The sequence below is a fragment of the Scardinius erythrophthalmus genome, assembly GCF_964197995.2.
Source record: "Scardinius erythrophthalmus genome assembly, chromosome: 19".
Lineage (NCBI taxonomy): Eukaryota > Metazoa > Chordata > Actinopteri > Cypriniformes > Leuciscidae > Scardinius > Scardinius erythrophthalmus.
The window spans coordinates 10,544,600-10,562,078 of record NC_138239.1 but is presented as its reverse complement, the minus strand read 5'-3'; the positions used below and the strand labels follow the sequence as shown (position 1 = coordinate 10,562,078).

The 17,479-nt window shown below is 36.2% G+C and overlaps 1 protein-coding gene across 2 annotated transcripts in view; it reads right to left on the bottom strand.

The window, feature by feature from the left end:
* mboat2a (membrane bound O-acyltransferase domain containing 2a) overlaps positions 1 to 17,479 on the bottom strand; it is a 58,034-nt gene that overhangs the window by 5,904 nt on the left and 34,651 nt on the right. For both annotated transcript variants that reach the window (XM_081394528.1, XM_081394529.1), the window contains 8 exons: positions 11,458 to 11,553; positions 10,154 to 10,209; positions 6,628 to 6,682; positions 4,031 to 4,214; positions 2,267 to 2,459; positions 1,054 to 1,157; positions 407 to 471; positions 184 to 316 (listed from right to left, as the gene is read on the bottom strand). In XM_081394528.1, coding sequence (XP_081250654.1) covers positions 184 to 316; positions 407 to 471; positions 1,054 to 1,157; positions 2,267 to 2,459; positions 4,031 to 4,214; positions 6,628 to 6,682; positions 10,154 to 10,209; positions 11,458 to 11,553 — 886 coding nt within the window. The remainder of the gene's footprint in view (positions 1 to 183; positions 317 to 406; positions 472 to 1,053; positions 1,158 to 2,266; positions 2,460 to 4,030; positions 4,215 to 6,627; positions 6,683 to 10,153; positions 10,210 to 11,457; positions 11,554 to 17,479) is intronic.

The window sequence follows — 17,479 nt, the reverse complement described above, 5'->3', positions numbered from 1 at the left end:
GCATGACTCTCATTTATTATTGGAGAAAACCAACATCCAATTTATTCAAATGTAACAGTATTTTTCCATCAAAACAGCTCCCAAAAGATCTGCATTCCAAGTATTCATCAGATAAAACCTTTGTGATATCATTCTGAATTTTGATCTTGTTTTGACAGCCCATCTCATGTTAAGAATACTCACTGCCCGTGCAGCCATTGTTACAGCAATGCCCGTGACAAAGGTCAGGTAATACCCCGGGTAAAGTCCGTGCCAGATGGCTGAGAGGAGGAATGTGGCCGCGGTGGGATTGTACGGGCAGCGCTCATAACAAACCCTGCGGAGACAAAACAACAAAAAGCTTGTTTCTGAGATTTCAGGAAGACGACATGCTCGGGTCAAGATTCTTCTGTTTTGCGGCATTCACCTTTTTAACCAAAGGGCTGTCTGAATGTTCCAGTTATCCAAGAACATCTTGAAGCTGGTGGCGAACTGTCGAGGACATAAGGAAATAGATGATATATTAGGGTTCAGGTCGAGTGAGAAGACCAACCTGGAAGTAGCTAGGGGTGTAACAATATATCGTGTCACAATATATATCGCAACACAAAACTGCAACAATATGTATCGTGGATAATGACAATATGTATTGTGAAGTTTACAGAGTTTTAGTGTCAGTACTACATTAAACTATAATGTTGAATATAATGTATAATAATGAATATCTGTGGGTCCTGATAATGCCAACTGTCTGATGTTACCAGTAAAAAGTGGCCTACATTACTTTAAATATGTCTAGTCAATGCAAGCATAAATAATTCTGTATTTTCAGCTTCAGAATCATGATCATTTTTATTCTCCTGTGCATTATGTTATTAGCACCAAGACCAAGCTTATTAATTTACACCCACAACGTAATACCAAATTTAGAATTTTAATCAACAGTACATTTTTTTGTTAACCTTTTATATCATATGTCTTGGAGTATCGCAATAATATCGTATCGTGAGTTTCGTATTGTGATATGTATCGAATCGTGACATCTAGAAGTAGCATGTTTTGTCAGTCTCGTACCTCAATGTGAAGTATTCTTAAATTCGATATTCTGTCCCATTTTGGGGTGCCATCTGTGTTATATCCATTAAATCCAAAGCCAGCTGCATTGTTGATGGCATCGGCTGTAAAAGAGTGAAAGAATTGAGTAAAAACACTATCTCAAAGTGAAGATAGTGTTTTTGTTCACAAAGCAGCAGAATTTGGTTGTCAGTCCTGTAGGCTACGTTCACACTGTCAGTTTTTGGGATTGAAAACCGCATTTACTTACAGGTGTGAGTCTCGAAATGTCCCGTTCAAACAGGAACTTTCAGCAGCGTCTCGAATACTGTCAGTATGAACTTGCAATGGGAGTCAAGCCCGTATTCTCTTACCCGTAACGTCCATAAAACTGAAAAGTCTTATCACTTTTGACACGACAAGAGTCCAATCGAGCTGCGAATTCATCCGTCAAATCTTCAGCTTTTATATCTGGGTTGAGAGAAGAGCATTTGAGATGCGTGAAGAGCACGAAACAGACGGGAGCAGCTCTGGTGGAGAACAGTGACTGGATGTAAAACCTTCAAATGACACACAGCTTATATCTCCATCACTGTAAGTTACCGTTACAACGTGACGGACAAGTAGTTGTCCAGTCTGGTTCCGTTCACACAGCGTGGGTTTTTCGGGAATGTGGTTGTGAGTCCTGAAAATGTACAGGTGTGAATTCGGTTACAGAATGCGAATGTCACTCCTGTAAATAACTGACCTGTGTGTGAACGTAACCGCATTAAGGACTCAAAATCACAACCGTATACTGCTGCTGTATGAACGTATAATTACTGATAAGAGAATGCAGGCTTGACTCCCTTTGCACGTTCATTCAGATAGTATTCTGTATGTTGCTGTGCGAACGGGACATTTTGAGCCTTACACCTATAAATAAATCCAATTGTCAATCCCAAAAACTGACAATGTGAACGAATAATCCAATTAGAAACAACAACAATTCAGAAAAAACACCCTTTACGAACACAAGAGGGCAGTATGACGCTGCCTTGAACATGGTCTACGTGCTGCGCTGTATACAATATACGTTTATACTGTTTGTTTTAAAATGAGAAAAAGTATGCATTATGCAACAATAAAAAAAATCTTTTTATAACAGTAATGTTGTCACATGACCTCATTAAAAGTATGATTTTTTTTTAATTATATACATAAGAAGAGCACATTGCCCATCTGTCCTACTCACCTAACGTCCATACAAAGTAGTACTTGGGGCGTAAAGCCAACATGGAGATGTAGAGGTACAAGACCTGGATGTAGAAGGGGTTAGAGGCCATGAAGGTGTCATCGATGACACGATCTGTAGGGCAGGCGGTGTAGATCACCAAATAAACCATTAGGGACAGAACACAGGTGCACAGTTTCTGGATCACGTCCCGCTAGAAGAACAAAACAAACCATTGCAGAGAGTCAGGACATTACAATCTATGAAACTGTCCTCAAAAAGCCATTGAATAGTGCCAAAGTTGTGCCACAGTAGTTTACATCGTTTAAAAAGCCATTAAAAAGAGTATCATATTTTAAATACAGATACACTTCCGCTCATAAATTTGTTCATGTTTTTGAAAGTTTATGCTCACTCTTATGCTCACCAAGGCAGCATTTGTTTGATAAAAATACAGTAAAAACACAGTAATATTCTAAAATATTACTACAATTTATAATAACTGTTTTCTTTTTGAATGCATGCAAAAAAAAAAAAAAAAAACATTCCTGTGATGGCAAAGTTTTGTTTTCAATCTTCAGTATCACATGATTCTTCAGAAACTATTCTAATATGCATATTTGGTGTCAATAAATATTTATTTTTTATCATTGTTGAAAACAGTTGTGCTACTTTTTGTGGAAACTAAGAATTTTTCAGGATTCTTTGATGAATATACATATGTGTTCTTTCTTTCTTTCTTTCTTTCTTTCTCTTTCTTTCTTTCTTTCTTTCTTTCTTTCTTTCTTTCTTTCTTTCTTTCTTTCTTTCTTTCTTTCTTTCTTTCTTTCTTTCTTTCTTTCTTTCTTTCTTTCTTTCTTTCTTTCTTTCTTATTATGGGTCTATAAACATCAATCTCATTGTGACAACCTACCCCATATAGTGTGAATGTTCAATAGTTTTTCGTACCCAAGTCTTTAAGATGTTTCTTCACGATCATGACAAATTTACAACTCATTCTACTTTGCAATGATCTTATCATTGAAGAGCAGAAAGATCTAGATGGTGAATTCAGACAGCAGAGTCTTTGTGACAGGAAATTCAATTGTGAACGGAACTTCCTCAGGCTCTTGTGAAACATGCGAGAGAACCGAATCAACAAATGTTTTTGTTGATCTTTGTCTTTTAAGAATGAAAACCATAAATCACTGACAATATTCAATGAGGTCTGAAGCTTTTACCAGAGAAGTCCATTAAACTAAAACCATTGTGAAGCTCTAAGGAAGAATGGCATATAAAAGCAAGTTCATCTCCAGAACTACAGTCAAAACAAACTCTCCCCTCAGCAAAGCCTGAGTAATATGAGCTCCTGTCTAAGAAGATTCTCACTGATTTAAATGACAAAAATAAAAAATAAACTCCATAAGACAACAGATAAAGCCACTCCAATAGGGATGTTTTTAGCATACAGCACAATGAATTTCAGTTTATGTCAATTTAAATCAAAAGTCTTGTCAGTGAAACTCATTGTCCACAACAAAATAACACCTCACTCAAAAAGCATTTTCCTTGTAAGGACTGAAAAACTGGTTCTGTCACATCATCGTTTTCCACCTGGCCATTATATTCCTTCAGATTTGCCATATATATATATATATATATATATATATATATATATATATATATATATATATATATATATATATATACGGCCCAAATGTGATCAAAACTACTAAGAGATGTCTTTAGTGTGCAGCTCTGATTCAGTCACCAGAGGGAGCAAGAGAACGGAGTCATTTAGTGTACCTTAGGTGAAGGGTCATTCTGCTTGATTTTCCCGTTCACTTTGCCGTTTGACTCCAGGTGCTTGGGCTCGTAGCAATGGCCTTCTATAAAGGCTATGTAATCATTATAGGAGCAGGTCGGGCCGGCCAGGATCCCCATAAAGTTACAGTTATAACTCAGATACTCCAGCAGACTGGGCATCTTCCTGTACAGAAAACACAAGGACAGAACAACAATAACTCACCACATAAAGTGAATTATGTAACAAAGCACACCCAATGTCAAAAACCAAAACATGATTTGCTCTGTAGGAGAGATAATAATGAAAAAGGACAAAATGTTAACATATTAATGTTATTAGTACAATGTTTTAAATACATATATTTAGGCAAGCAGGGAATGTTAAAAATACATTTAATGTTACAAGGCCATTAATTAGTTTATGAAGGCTAAGGGATCATGGGAAGCAGCTCTGAAACTGTAGTTTCCCAACAAGCTACAAGTTAACTTACAAGTTAAGCAACCTTTTTGAAAAAGCTGCGCTACAAGCTAGAAACTATTAACAGTTTAAAGCACCAAAACGGTATGAAAATGACATCAAAATTATTTTGTAATGAGGTTATTTAGATTATTTAGTGATATATTTTTAATGACATTTTTAAATATTAGGCTACATATGATATGACAAATAAAAATATAATAAGACAAATTAAATAAAAATATAAATTAATAATATGTATATATTTTTGCAATATTTTGTATTTCTTATCTGGTACAAAATCTGAAATGAAATCTCAGCATTAAACTTACACAGATGTATAACAAATAAAATGAGAAAATTCCCAATTTCACATAAAAGCTAAAAACTAGTGATGAATCAGTCTCTCACTGAATGTTTCACTACAAAAAAAAAAAGGTATAAATGCCACAATGAGGAACTCTGGGACTCTCTGGATACATTTCTTGTTTTTAACCAACAAACACTGCTAAAATTAATCTGACACATTTGTCATGAACAGTCAAGGAGCATTTTGTCACACTGTGCTTATTAACTCTTTTAAAACAGCTGAACAACAATTTAATAAAATGATATATAAGAGTTTTACAGCACTAAAATAAGCACAACACTAAGATTACAGGAATTTGATTTGATTGCTAAGGTCTACGTGTTTGTAGAAAATTGTGTCACGTTTGAACAAGAATGCAACTCAACCAGTATGTAAACATTGACATACTGGTTAACATGTACCTCATGGCTGTGGTACAAACATTGTTCAAAACTGCACTCATTAACTGTAGGGTGTGACTTCCGAAAGCTCAGAATCCTGACGACTTCCTGTGTGGAAATCGGCTCACATGATCCGGCGGGAATGTTCAGTTGCTTGGCAACAGCCTTCAGGGCTTGATTGTAAATGATTCTTCAAGTGCTATGCTGCTATTTGGGCAATGCAGAGCCATATTACACTCAAAATGATTGTTATTAAACAATGCTGTGCACTCTCTGAGGGGACTAACAAGCATTTAATCAGTAAGAAGGACGTTATAACTTGAATCGGTCTCAATTTTTCTGCCATGATTAGAAGACAAATATTTACCTCTAAAATGTTGCATGCATACATGCAAATACATATATCTCACGTATTCAACATGTGTGTTTCTATATATATACTGTATATATGATGAAATGTGATGAAACCTATAGAATGCAGTTAGAATGCCCCTAAAATTCAAGATATCAGGGCAAAAATGCCTCTGTATGAGTTTTTGTCTCATATTTATATCATGATATAGTTAAGCAATATCACACGAGTGCTGTTTTTGTCCCGAATAGCTAGGAGTGCAAATGTGATGATTTTTATTATATACAGTTCAATAAATGAGAAGTTAATATTGTGTTATATTTTAGACACAATATTACTGCTTTTGCTCAATTTTACCAACAAAAATACTACCTATAAATGTAGTATGCCTGAGCAACTCACAGCACTGCTTCGTTTCTGAATTAATCCACGTTTTGAGTGAATCATTTGGGTGAACCAATGATTCAATGCCCCATTCATAGAGCTACTTCACTTCCTAAATAAATCAGCCATTTGAACGAAATGAATGAATGAACGTACGTACGTACGAACGAACTAACGAATGAATGAATTGTTTACTCATTTAGACTTTTAACCGCCACCTACTTGCAGTTTTAGTTTCTAAACTAGAGAATCATTTAATTAAAGAAATTGCATTCCGTATTTCCATATGAATAAAAAACCCATTAAAGGGATTTCACTCAAAAATGAAAATTCTGTCATCATTTACTCACCCTCACGACTGTTGAAGCCTAAAAGTTTGTGTAATAAATTCTACGTTGAATCAAATAAAACATTTTCTTTTTTATAAAGCTACTTCTTGTATTGTCTATTTGATGCTTTTCTCATTTAACACACTAATGACATTTTGGGGGAAAATGTATGTGCGATTAATCTTGTTATTAATTAGATTACATGTACATACATGTACACCTTTTGACTGTTGTCAGTGTGGGTTTGAAGTTGATTTTCTTTCAAAAGAAGCAGAAAGTAAATGAGTGACCTCATCCCAACCACAAACATACCTTTCACACATACCTGACAGCAAGATACTTTTGATTGGGCTTAAGGTGCTCCTCCCTCTTCATCAAGCCTGTGGGAAAAGCACACAAACACAGGCCCACTCATCAGACACACTCTCACAAGACACTGTAAGACATTTAGAAGTCGAGAAACCGAGATGACAAATACTGTTCTGTTTGATTATAATGCAGCGGTACTGCAGCAGTGTGTGTGTGTGTGTGTGTGTGTGGTGTTTGAGGCCAGAGGGTTCCTGTGGTTCACACTGACCTGCAGAAACAGCAGTTATACTCTGATACAGCAAATATGTGTGAATGAAACCCACGTGACGATGCAGAATCACACGCGCTCACCAAGTACAAACAACGCAGAAATCACGTAGCCGTGCTTACACTTCAGCATTTTTAAAGTTACACGTCAAATACAAAAATGTTTTATTATAAAGGCTTAGTGAGAGCAAACTGATTGCAGTTTATTTAAATCTTTAGCGTCCACCCCACGGATTAAAATGCAAATAATTGCAAACATGCAATGAAAAATGAATCGAAACTCGGCATGTAGGCTAGTAGCAAGCTCTTGCGTGCCATCTGAACTCTTGTTTTGGGTTGGCACATAGACTTTTTACTGTTGGGGCGTTAACTAACAATGTTTCATGGATCACCTGTGACTGACTGTATTCGTCATCTGACTGCATGCACCAAACCATGACGTCCGTGCAGTGGCGACGGGACAAATATATGTACCGTTATACCCCTAATACACACACACACACACACTACCGTTGACTGTAGACATTGATTAAGAGTCTATGGGCATTGATGTTGTGTTTTGAAGCACTGAGCTGCTCTGCTCCAGCCTGGAGCGGTGAAGTCTCTCGGGTTAGTGAAGAAAAGAGATCAAGCCATTCTTCATTCATCTCTGTCGATGCACTGACAACTAGATTAGTCACCCTATCAGCTTCTGCAGGTTTTAATGGCTGCTGGGAATTGCATAACCAACAGCAGCATGCCATGTACACAGACACAATTCCACTCTTCTTCCTTCAGCAAATGCGACAGAATCAACAACACCTCATGATATTCGTTCACAGATTCTACACAGACCCACTGAAACACACTAGTATTGATAGCACAACGAACTGCATTACATTACAACATGGCCTAGCTGTTAGCACAATAGCTACAGACACATTGTGCTAATGCGGGAGACTCGGGTTTGAATCAGTTCCTATAGAGTGCCTACAGGGATGACCTATTTTTGTAGGCCAAAATCTGGAAATGAGTCAGCATTATTACGAATAATTAAACATTAGTCTAGCACAAGTCAAAGATCGTTTACCAAATTATCAGAGTGCCACGTTTTTAGTCTGAGTTCATTTCTCCCTAAAGTGGTGGAGGGAGGAGATGATTGCATAACTTCATTAAAGCAGTGCACATGGATTAATATGTCATGTGTGTTGTCTGCAGTGGAGCAGGGCAAGTCATGCGGAGGCCGTTTCGGCCAGGCCAGCTGTTCTGTGAGAAACTGCTTCAGAGAAACGGGATGTGCTCTCTTAATCTTCCCAAAAACCCTGTTAAAGAAAATGACTGTGATGCCACTTCTGCTTGACTCTAAAAGTGACTCAGTCACATATCACAGCGATTAGCTCTGTAGCTCTGTGGTTGACTAAGTATGTAAAAACTATGCTAGGAAGGCGTGCAATCTAGTTTGCTTATCAGTCGCATTGTTTGCATGGGAGATTTGCCGGTCGTTGATAAAACTAGAGTGGTTTCTCTTGGGTTCATGCCATCATGGCTTCCTCTGCCGCTCATTCCTTTGTGCTTAAAGGGATAGTTCACCAAAAAATGAAAAATCTGTCAATGTTTACTGATGTCAATCCAAAACCTTTTCTTCTGTGGTACAACAAAGAAGATATTTGCAAGAAAGTCAAAGCTGCTCTTTTCCATCCAATGAAACGGAATGGTGACCAGGGGCTGACAAGTTACAAAAATTACAAAACATACCACATAACTGACTGACACATACACTACTTTCAAATCTCAGACAAAAAAAAAAAAAAAAAAAAGACATTTGCCAACCTTTGGGATCAGCAAGTGCACCGTGAACTAACATGAACAAACAATGAACAGCTGTATTTTTTATTAACTAACATTAACAAAGATTAATAAATACTGTAACAAATGTATTGCTCATTGTAAGTTAATGTTAGTTAATACACTAATGTTATTGAAGTCTTTTATGCTCACCAAGGCTGTATTTATTTGATCAAAAATACAGTAAAAAATAAATAAAAAACTCAATTTAATTCAGCAAACATGTATTTCTTTTATTATTATTATTATATTATTACAATTTAAAGGAGAACTCGGCAACTCTAGCGAACTCTAGTCACTTCTTCGCTGATTTTCCCTTTTGTTGTCGCATGTTTTCCCCACGAGCTCCCCCTACAGCTGTGGTGGGGCGTATATTTCACAACACAGTCGTAAAAAACTCACTTGCGGCAGCCTCCTCCCCCTCTCTACCGCTGCTCATGTGCGTTTGTTTTGATCGGAGCAAGCCAACTGTATCGCGTGGAGCTATGTCTACCGAGGTGGGTAATCTGGTAATACATCATAAATGCGTGTGTGTTTATGTCGAATTGCCGTAAAGCAATTTGTGTTTCGCGCTCGTTCTCGTTCTCGCTTTCGCTTCTCACGAGACTTCCAATTTCTATCTTGCCGGGACGGTAGTGAACAAGTTGCAAGGTTGGTTTTCCGCCTGGGAACGCTGGGGGGAGAGGGGAAAGTCACCAATATCACCAGAACAGGTTGTTTAACCATCCAAATGATTTCTAGACAGTTTTATTAAGTTAAAAAAGCTACCAAGTTCTTCTTTAAAGTAACTTTTCTATTTGAATATGTTTTTAAATAATTTATTCCTGTGATGGCAAAGCTGAATGTCACATGATCCTTCAGAAATCATTCTAATATGCTGATTTGGTGCTCAAAAAAAAAAAAAAAAATTCTTTGAAAAATAAAATATTACTGACTCCAAACTTTTGAACGATACTGTATATTCAAATATGGTGTGTCAAAATGACAGAATTTTCATTTTGGATGAACGGTCTCTTTCACAAACTCAGACAAAGTTAAAATCACCTTCATTGTCCTTTATCAATGATCCAGATCATGCAAAAATGATGTGGTGATGCAGCACAATTAGTATCTCATTAAACAGATTTCACCAAGCTGCATAATAAGCGATATAGTGAGTTGGATGAGGTAAGTGTGGTCTGTGAAGCGCAACATCCAGCTGGCATCCCTAACCACTTTGGCCCACTCACTAGAGTGCAGAGCCAGCAATGGTACAAATCAATGGCATACGAGGACGTGGTGTAGCGGCAGGGTTTAACAGCCCTTATGTAATTCCTAGAGCCTCTAACATGGGCATAGATAAAAAACAATAGAGCTGTAGAAAGATTTCAGGTAGAAATCATGCCAGTTATTCACTACCGAGGCTTTGCAACCATGAAGATGAGAATGGGATTAATAAAACTGTTACAAACCATCGTGAATCTCAAACGCCAAACTTGTGATCTTCTGTGTGATGACCATCATGGGCCTGGAGACAGAGGGAAAAAGGAAAGTGTGTATGTGAGATCCTGTTTACACCTGAAATGTACGTGAGAGCTTCCACTTCTATCAAACCAAGCTATTCGACATTTATTATTAAACGGCTGTATTGACCACATCTTCGCACAGTTTCTCAAGGGTTGAGTTCACCTTGGTGTAAATAATTCTGATCCGCTTTGATCCTGAGGTAAAACTAGTACCGAATCATTCTGAGGGCGTATGTAGACGCACCGGTGTGTATATAGTAAGTAACATGTTGTATACGGTTTTAAGACTGTATATTTGATCTCCCTTATCTGAATTTGAACGAGCATAGACATTTCAAAATAAGAGTCCGGGTTCGTTTATAAATAAAAGTCACGCAGTGTGTCCAATTTCCACCCAGTTATTATTTGGTTACACAAACTGTAATTTAATTTAATTTTCATTTATTTTAAAGTAAACTGTTTTAGCTTCTGTCTGTGATGCCCTGTCACTAAGAACATTATTTGAGGCATGTTATTAAATATATAGATTTTACTAGTCTATATCACTAGTCTATATCACCAAATCTATATCACTTTACATATCACCTATATAGAACAAACTATATCAGTGTTAATATAGTTAACAAAAACTTAAAAAAATATATCTTCACTTGAAATAAATAAATGTTAACTGACAAAATAAAATATGAAAAAAGTTGTTTCATTAGGTCTAACCTGATGTACCAAATTAAAACTGAGATAAAAATTAATAAAAACTATAGACATTTAAAAAAAATAAAAACTACAACAAAAAAAAGACTAAACAACAGAATTACTAAAACTTAACTAAAACTAAAATGAAAGCAGAATTAAGTTGAATTCAAAATATTAACAAACGATATTTGTTACAGTGATTTTTTTTTCCTCAAACAGTGATTTTTTGTTTTTATTAGAATTGTATTATAGTTTTAGTATTTATATAAATTATACACTACCGTTTTGGGTAGTAAAAGTTTATAATTGTTTTTGAAAGAAGTCTCTTATGCTCACCAATGTATTTATTTGATCAAAAATACAATAAAACAGTAATGTTTTTGTAATGTAAAATTTTTGTGGATTTACATTTTTTTATTTTTTCAGGATTCAAAAGGACAGCATTTACTTAAAATAGAAAAGTCTTTACTGTCACTGTTTACTGTTTTTTCAGTTAGCAAAAATGTTTTCACTCAGTTTTCATTAATGATAATGATTCCAGTGCAAAAATAACTTACCCAGTGAAGTCAGCCGAGTACATGCCATAGTCAAACACAAAGATTCTGGTGACCTGGCAGAAACTGAGATATCCCAGCGTAACCACAAAGCAGTATCTAAGGAGAAGAAGGCAAACGAGGGGAAAAGTTGAAAAAAAGGCTATATTTGGTAAAACATACCACATTCATACTATGCCTACTTCATTTCAGCAGTGTGTAAATCGTGGGCACTATGCAAATGTTATGTATGCAAAAAGTGCAGTATACATAAACCACACAGTGTGAAAAAACTGTATCCCACAATGCAATGCACCAAATTATCCTTCCATTTCCTGCCTAACAAATAAACCCCCAAGTAATTTTAACATCTTTATTGACTTACTTTTGTCAGTCTAAACAAATTAGTCATTTTTATAGAAGACTGAGTTAAAATTAGAAAAATAACTGATTTAATTTAATTTATGAGATTAGAAATGGATGTCTCTCACTGAATTAAACGTAATTAGGTCGTGTGATAATATATTTCTGTTTGAAATGTTTATCGTTGTAAGACTAATTTACATCTATTTTTAAGTGTACAGTATATTCGGTGCAATATTCAGTAAACAGCAAATTCACTGCATCATCCGAGTAGACAAACAATTTTCACTGGAAAGACATTGTCCAATTACAAACATTTCTTATGGTTCAATTATTTCCTTACTATATACTGCTTTGATTCATTTACTTAACTTAATAAAAAGACAAAGAGAACAACAAAACTAGTCAAATAATAAATATTAAAATACATTCCATTAGTATTTTTCTCTTATTTTGTTGGTTAATTTCAATTTAGCAATTGGCGCCATTATCTTAAAATAGCCCGAGCCCCCACTTTGCCGCAAATAGCTCACATCTGATATCTGATATTATACAAGCTAATTCATCAAAGTTATTTGCATACTACAACAAATTTGTGAGTGGAGAGAGTGATCAAGGCTTCTCAATTACATCACTGCCTAAAGCGGTATGTTAGAACAACACTATCAGACTCGTGCCATAACTTCAACTTGGCTTATTAACATCCTCCCACAATCAGATCTTTTATGCAGCATATTAACCATCAGAAAGAGCCACTGAAAGTGATCAAAGACCCACTGATGTTCAGCAGGGCCTCAGTTTGAGGCAAAAGCCTTTGAATTTGCTCCCACTATCAACCGCACACAGCTGCAGAACGTTTGGTATGCTACATTCAGGTTTCTGACTCAGGCAGCCAAGTCCCCCGTTTCCTCACCAGGAAACAGTGGGCAAATTCTTGGCAATGTAGTTTCTGTCTTTGCCTCAAACAAAGCCGGTTTAACATGTCTACAGTCCCACTCGCAGTATTCAGAGGCGGTGCCTGCCCTGTCTCAACACTAGGCCCTTCATCAGGGCTCTGAGCAGCACTGTGTGTACTAAGAAGACCTTCTTCTGTTTAAGCATTCTGTAGGATGATTGTGTGGAGGTTGCCTTCTAGTTGCATAGGGAACATTGTACAGTTAGAAGATGGGCTGTGATTTTCAATGTAGAACGCATCCCAAATCCAAAGTATATAACATAGTATGCCATAAATGTCTGAATGGTATACCGTTTTTAGTGGATTTTCTAAGTGTGCATCCTTGAATGCTTTTTTGTTCAGCTAATATTGACCACAACCACAAAAACAAAAAGTTTGTGATGTTTTCTATCAACTTGTTCAATAATAGTGAATTTTAAGATAATGCCAACGCCTGCAAAATTATGGCTGTTTTACTACAAGCACAAAAAGTATGCAAATTCAGATGTAGCCTAGGCTGCCATTTAAAAAAGTCTTGATATTGATGTTAGAAACATTAAATATACAATCCTAAAAAAATTCTATTATTTAAAGGGACCTATTATGGATGCCCCTTTTTGGAGTCTTGATTTTGTTTTTGGGGTCTACTAGAATAGTTTATTAACACATTATTACACATTATTTTTCACATATTTTACATTGTTGCAACATCTTTCTTCCCAGCCTATCAATAGCTATGTTTCATTTTGAGATATCGCATCAAAAACTGCTGGATGGAAATGCCAAGATGAGCATAAATTCTAAAAATGTGCATTTAAAAAACGTATGCACTCGTTTGAGTTGGATAATTTTTTTATCCGATAAGAAAACATGCACATAAACTACGATGGAAACACATTTACCGAATAAATTCCACGATGCGCATTAAAAAGAAAGTGACTTTGCACGATGGGACGACATTACTGGACTAACCAGCAGAACGATCTTTTTGCACAGCATCTGAAATGCATTTTGGTTGTTTTGAAATGCCTGAGCAAAGTCTGTTGTCAAAATGGTTCGGTATAAATCCCTCCCAGAACTCTTGCGAATTGAAAATACGCCCAATGGAAACACGACAATTTCGCAAAAATGTTTTTAAGCTTACATAAGGTGGTTTTTCAGGTCACCTGGCGTACATAAAGTCGATCATTCAGATGGGGCGGTATGTTTGGACAGAAGATGAGAGTTCTTTATTAAACCGATAAAAGATGAAAGAATTACAGGAATACTTGATTCTAAACAACATTTTCACGGTCAAAAAACCCCAAACCCAAAACAAAAAAAAGCCCCCCAAAAAAAACATTGAATTTAAATAAGACATTTTCATTTTCATTTAAAACAGCATTTTAATTAAATATACAGCCATCTCTTTTCAAAAAAGCGATTGGCTCCTTGTAAGAAAAAGTTGTGACTTCCATTCCAAAAGTGCCATGTTGTGCATAACGTGCATCACCTATTGATCTTTTTTCAGCCTCTTTCCCTGGACAGTCTCCACTAGAGAGCATGAACTGGCTTTCAAGGACTCACACTCTACAGTAGCCCATCTATAAATATACATTTACACTATTCATCTCCAATAAGGCAGACAAGAGCTCCAGTGACCCGTGATGAGGGCAGTTCTCTCTCTCTCTCATTTCTAGTTCCATTTTCATTTGGCAACGACCGCCGCACTAAGTCTCAAGATGATAATTTACAAAGGTGAGACACAAGGATGACGTGTTATCAGCAGCTGTTAGATGGGGGTCTTGTCTACGCCATAAAACCCATCTCTCACATGCCTGAGTGGAAACATATTAAAGCAATAAATCACATCATAAACGTGTCATTTTTAATGAAACGGGCGACAGTCACACCATTGTGCAATAGAACAAGACCTGAGAGAACGACCTTTCACCAAAACTCTTAAACTCTCAGAGCAGAAGTTAAAGGCACACGGTTATAGAAGGTAGTTTTGTGTTGTGTATGACTTCACATATTTCACAAGGCTGAATGTGAAAGAAAGACCTCTGTATGAAAGCTAACCATGTTCCATTTAATCTGTATAGATTCTTAAACTCTTAAACCTGAGTTTGACGCTCAAAGAATCAAGCTGTCAATAAATAGACATCCATTAGAGCTCTAAAAGCATATTCACACACCAATCGCTGAAGGTCACCAAGTGGTCTGTACTGTAGTTGTCTGCCAAGTTGTCTGCATTGCCTGTCTGTGTTTTTAACTATTTGCATAAAAAACCCTGAAATTTGCTGCCACACCAACTATCACTGTCACTCAAGTTGCCTCAAATCAAATGGCCTGTTTACACCTGGTCACTTCATGCATTTTCTATGATAGGATAGCCATCCAATCGTGAAAAGACCAGGTGTAAATGCCCTCTGAAACGATTTGAGATGGATTTAAATCCGATGACTCAAACCACATCCTGAAAGGAAACTGGAAACACTTCTGGTTGTTGAAGCCGTATCTATTTTACACCTCCCAAAAATGGTAAACAATTAAACGTGTAGTAGGCACATATGACAGCGCAACTGCAATACGCATCATCATTCATACGGACGATTACACAAACTAAACAAATTTCAGCATCCTGAAGCTCAACACTGTAAGGTAAAGGTACTATAAGGACATTGAAAGCAATGATTACCATTCAAAAGTTTGGGGTCAGTAATTTTTGTTGTGCATGTAAGTCTTAAATAGGGATGCATGCACCAATATGAGAATTTTGGCCGATATGATAACCGATAATTCTTTATATTATAAAGCCGATAATCGATATATTGGCCGATACGATAAATCTAAATTTTTTGAGAGCCTTATTGCAAAACCAAAAGTCTCACCATTAAAAGCCATGTCCCAAGCACACAATTTTAATGTTTTCATTATAATTTTATGTAGCCTATATGTGACTATATGTTTTTTATTTCATCACCTGAAAGCGGAATAAATAAGCTTTCCATTGGTGTATGGTTTGTTAGGATAGGAATATTTGGCCGAGATACAACTATTTAAAAATCTGGAATCTGAGGGTGCAAAAAAAATCGAAACATTGAGAAAATCGCTTTTAAAGTTGTCACAAAATGTGTTTTAAAAATGTGTTATATATTTATGGTTGGAAATGTACAAAATATCTTCATGGAACATGATCTTTACTTAATATCCTAATGATTTTTGGCATAAAAGAAAAATCAATAATTTTGACCCATACAATGTATGGTTGGCTATTGCCACAAATATAACCGTGCGACTTGTGACTGGTTTTGTGATTCAGGGTCTCATATGACAGATTGTGCTGTACATGTTGCACTTAACTGTATTTTCCTTTTTTTGAAGTGATTCAAATCATATTGGAATCACTTTAATATCAGCCAAATATTGATAATGACAACATTAAAAATTAACATAATGGCCGATACGGTTGCCAATATATCGTGCATCCTTAAAAATGCAGTAGGGAAAAGCCTGTTGACAGTTTGTGGTGCAAAAAAAAAAAATCCACATAAATTCGTCAAAAAAAGTTACTGCTTCCATAGTACGACCAACCAGTTATTATGAATCCAAGGGTGCACATACTTTTTACACATGTATGTTTCTTTCTAGATATTGTTAAAAACATCACATTATGGAAATAAAATGGGTTGCGAATGCCATTTTGTGTTGGCTTTAAGGCCAGAGAAGAGAGAGTATGGTTTTTTATATAATGAAGTATCATCATCATCACGTCAGCAGCTAATCTATGCCAGTTTGATGATTACAGGTAATCAACCAGTTAAGTAATGTGAGCCTCTCAAAATAGATACTTCCGCTTTTTCTGCAAACACACACACACACATTTCGTGCATTCCTTAGTGGTTTTCCACCCCTGTTTTTCAATTTCCCTTCATCCTTTGCTTTGCCCTCTCATCTCCTCTGAGCAGTGGAGCATGGCATCACTCTATTACTGACTGATCGTCTCCTGGAGTTTCAAAAGGTCTGTTCTGTAGCGCTGCATCCCTAATGCGCTCTCTGTTCTCACTGCAGGGAACAGGGCCAATCTACGTCTCTATCATCCCCACAGACTCCTGCACAAGTTCATCTTATCAGTCTTCAACAGTTTACAAGTTGCTGCTTTTTATCTTCTTAGAAGAAAACAAACAGCCAAGAGAAAGGAAAAGTGACTTGTTTCATAATCGGTGCAAACTACAGATTACTGTGACCTAAAACATTATCTTACATCTAATATGAAACATTCACGGTTCAAAATACGTTGTTTCAAGGTCTAGTTTGTCTAGTTTAGCAATGCAAAGTCCAGTAGGTTAAAGGAATGTACTGGGTTCAATCTATTAGATTGTAAAAATCACAAACCATTCAGGAGTGTCCTTTTGTGGTGGAATAACTGTTGTAGGTGGAAAGTTCTGGTTATTTGCAACAGAAATAATTCACATGGAGTCTGCGCCACATAAACCATAAACCAGTTACACAGGGAAAAAAAAATCTTGTTAAATTTACGATAAAAAAGCTGTCGTGATTGCCAGGAATTCACCGTAAAACTTTTTTATGGGATGGTACTAGTGCCTGTATATTTTACAACTTATAACCGTACATGTTATTAAGTGATATAAATGTTATATACCTATCTACTTGAACAAACCAAAATCTGTTTTTTACCTAAAACTATACCAACACCACTATCAGGGTAACACACATGAAATTCAAATAATACAATAAACATGTAAT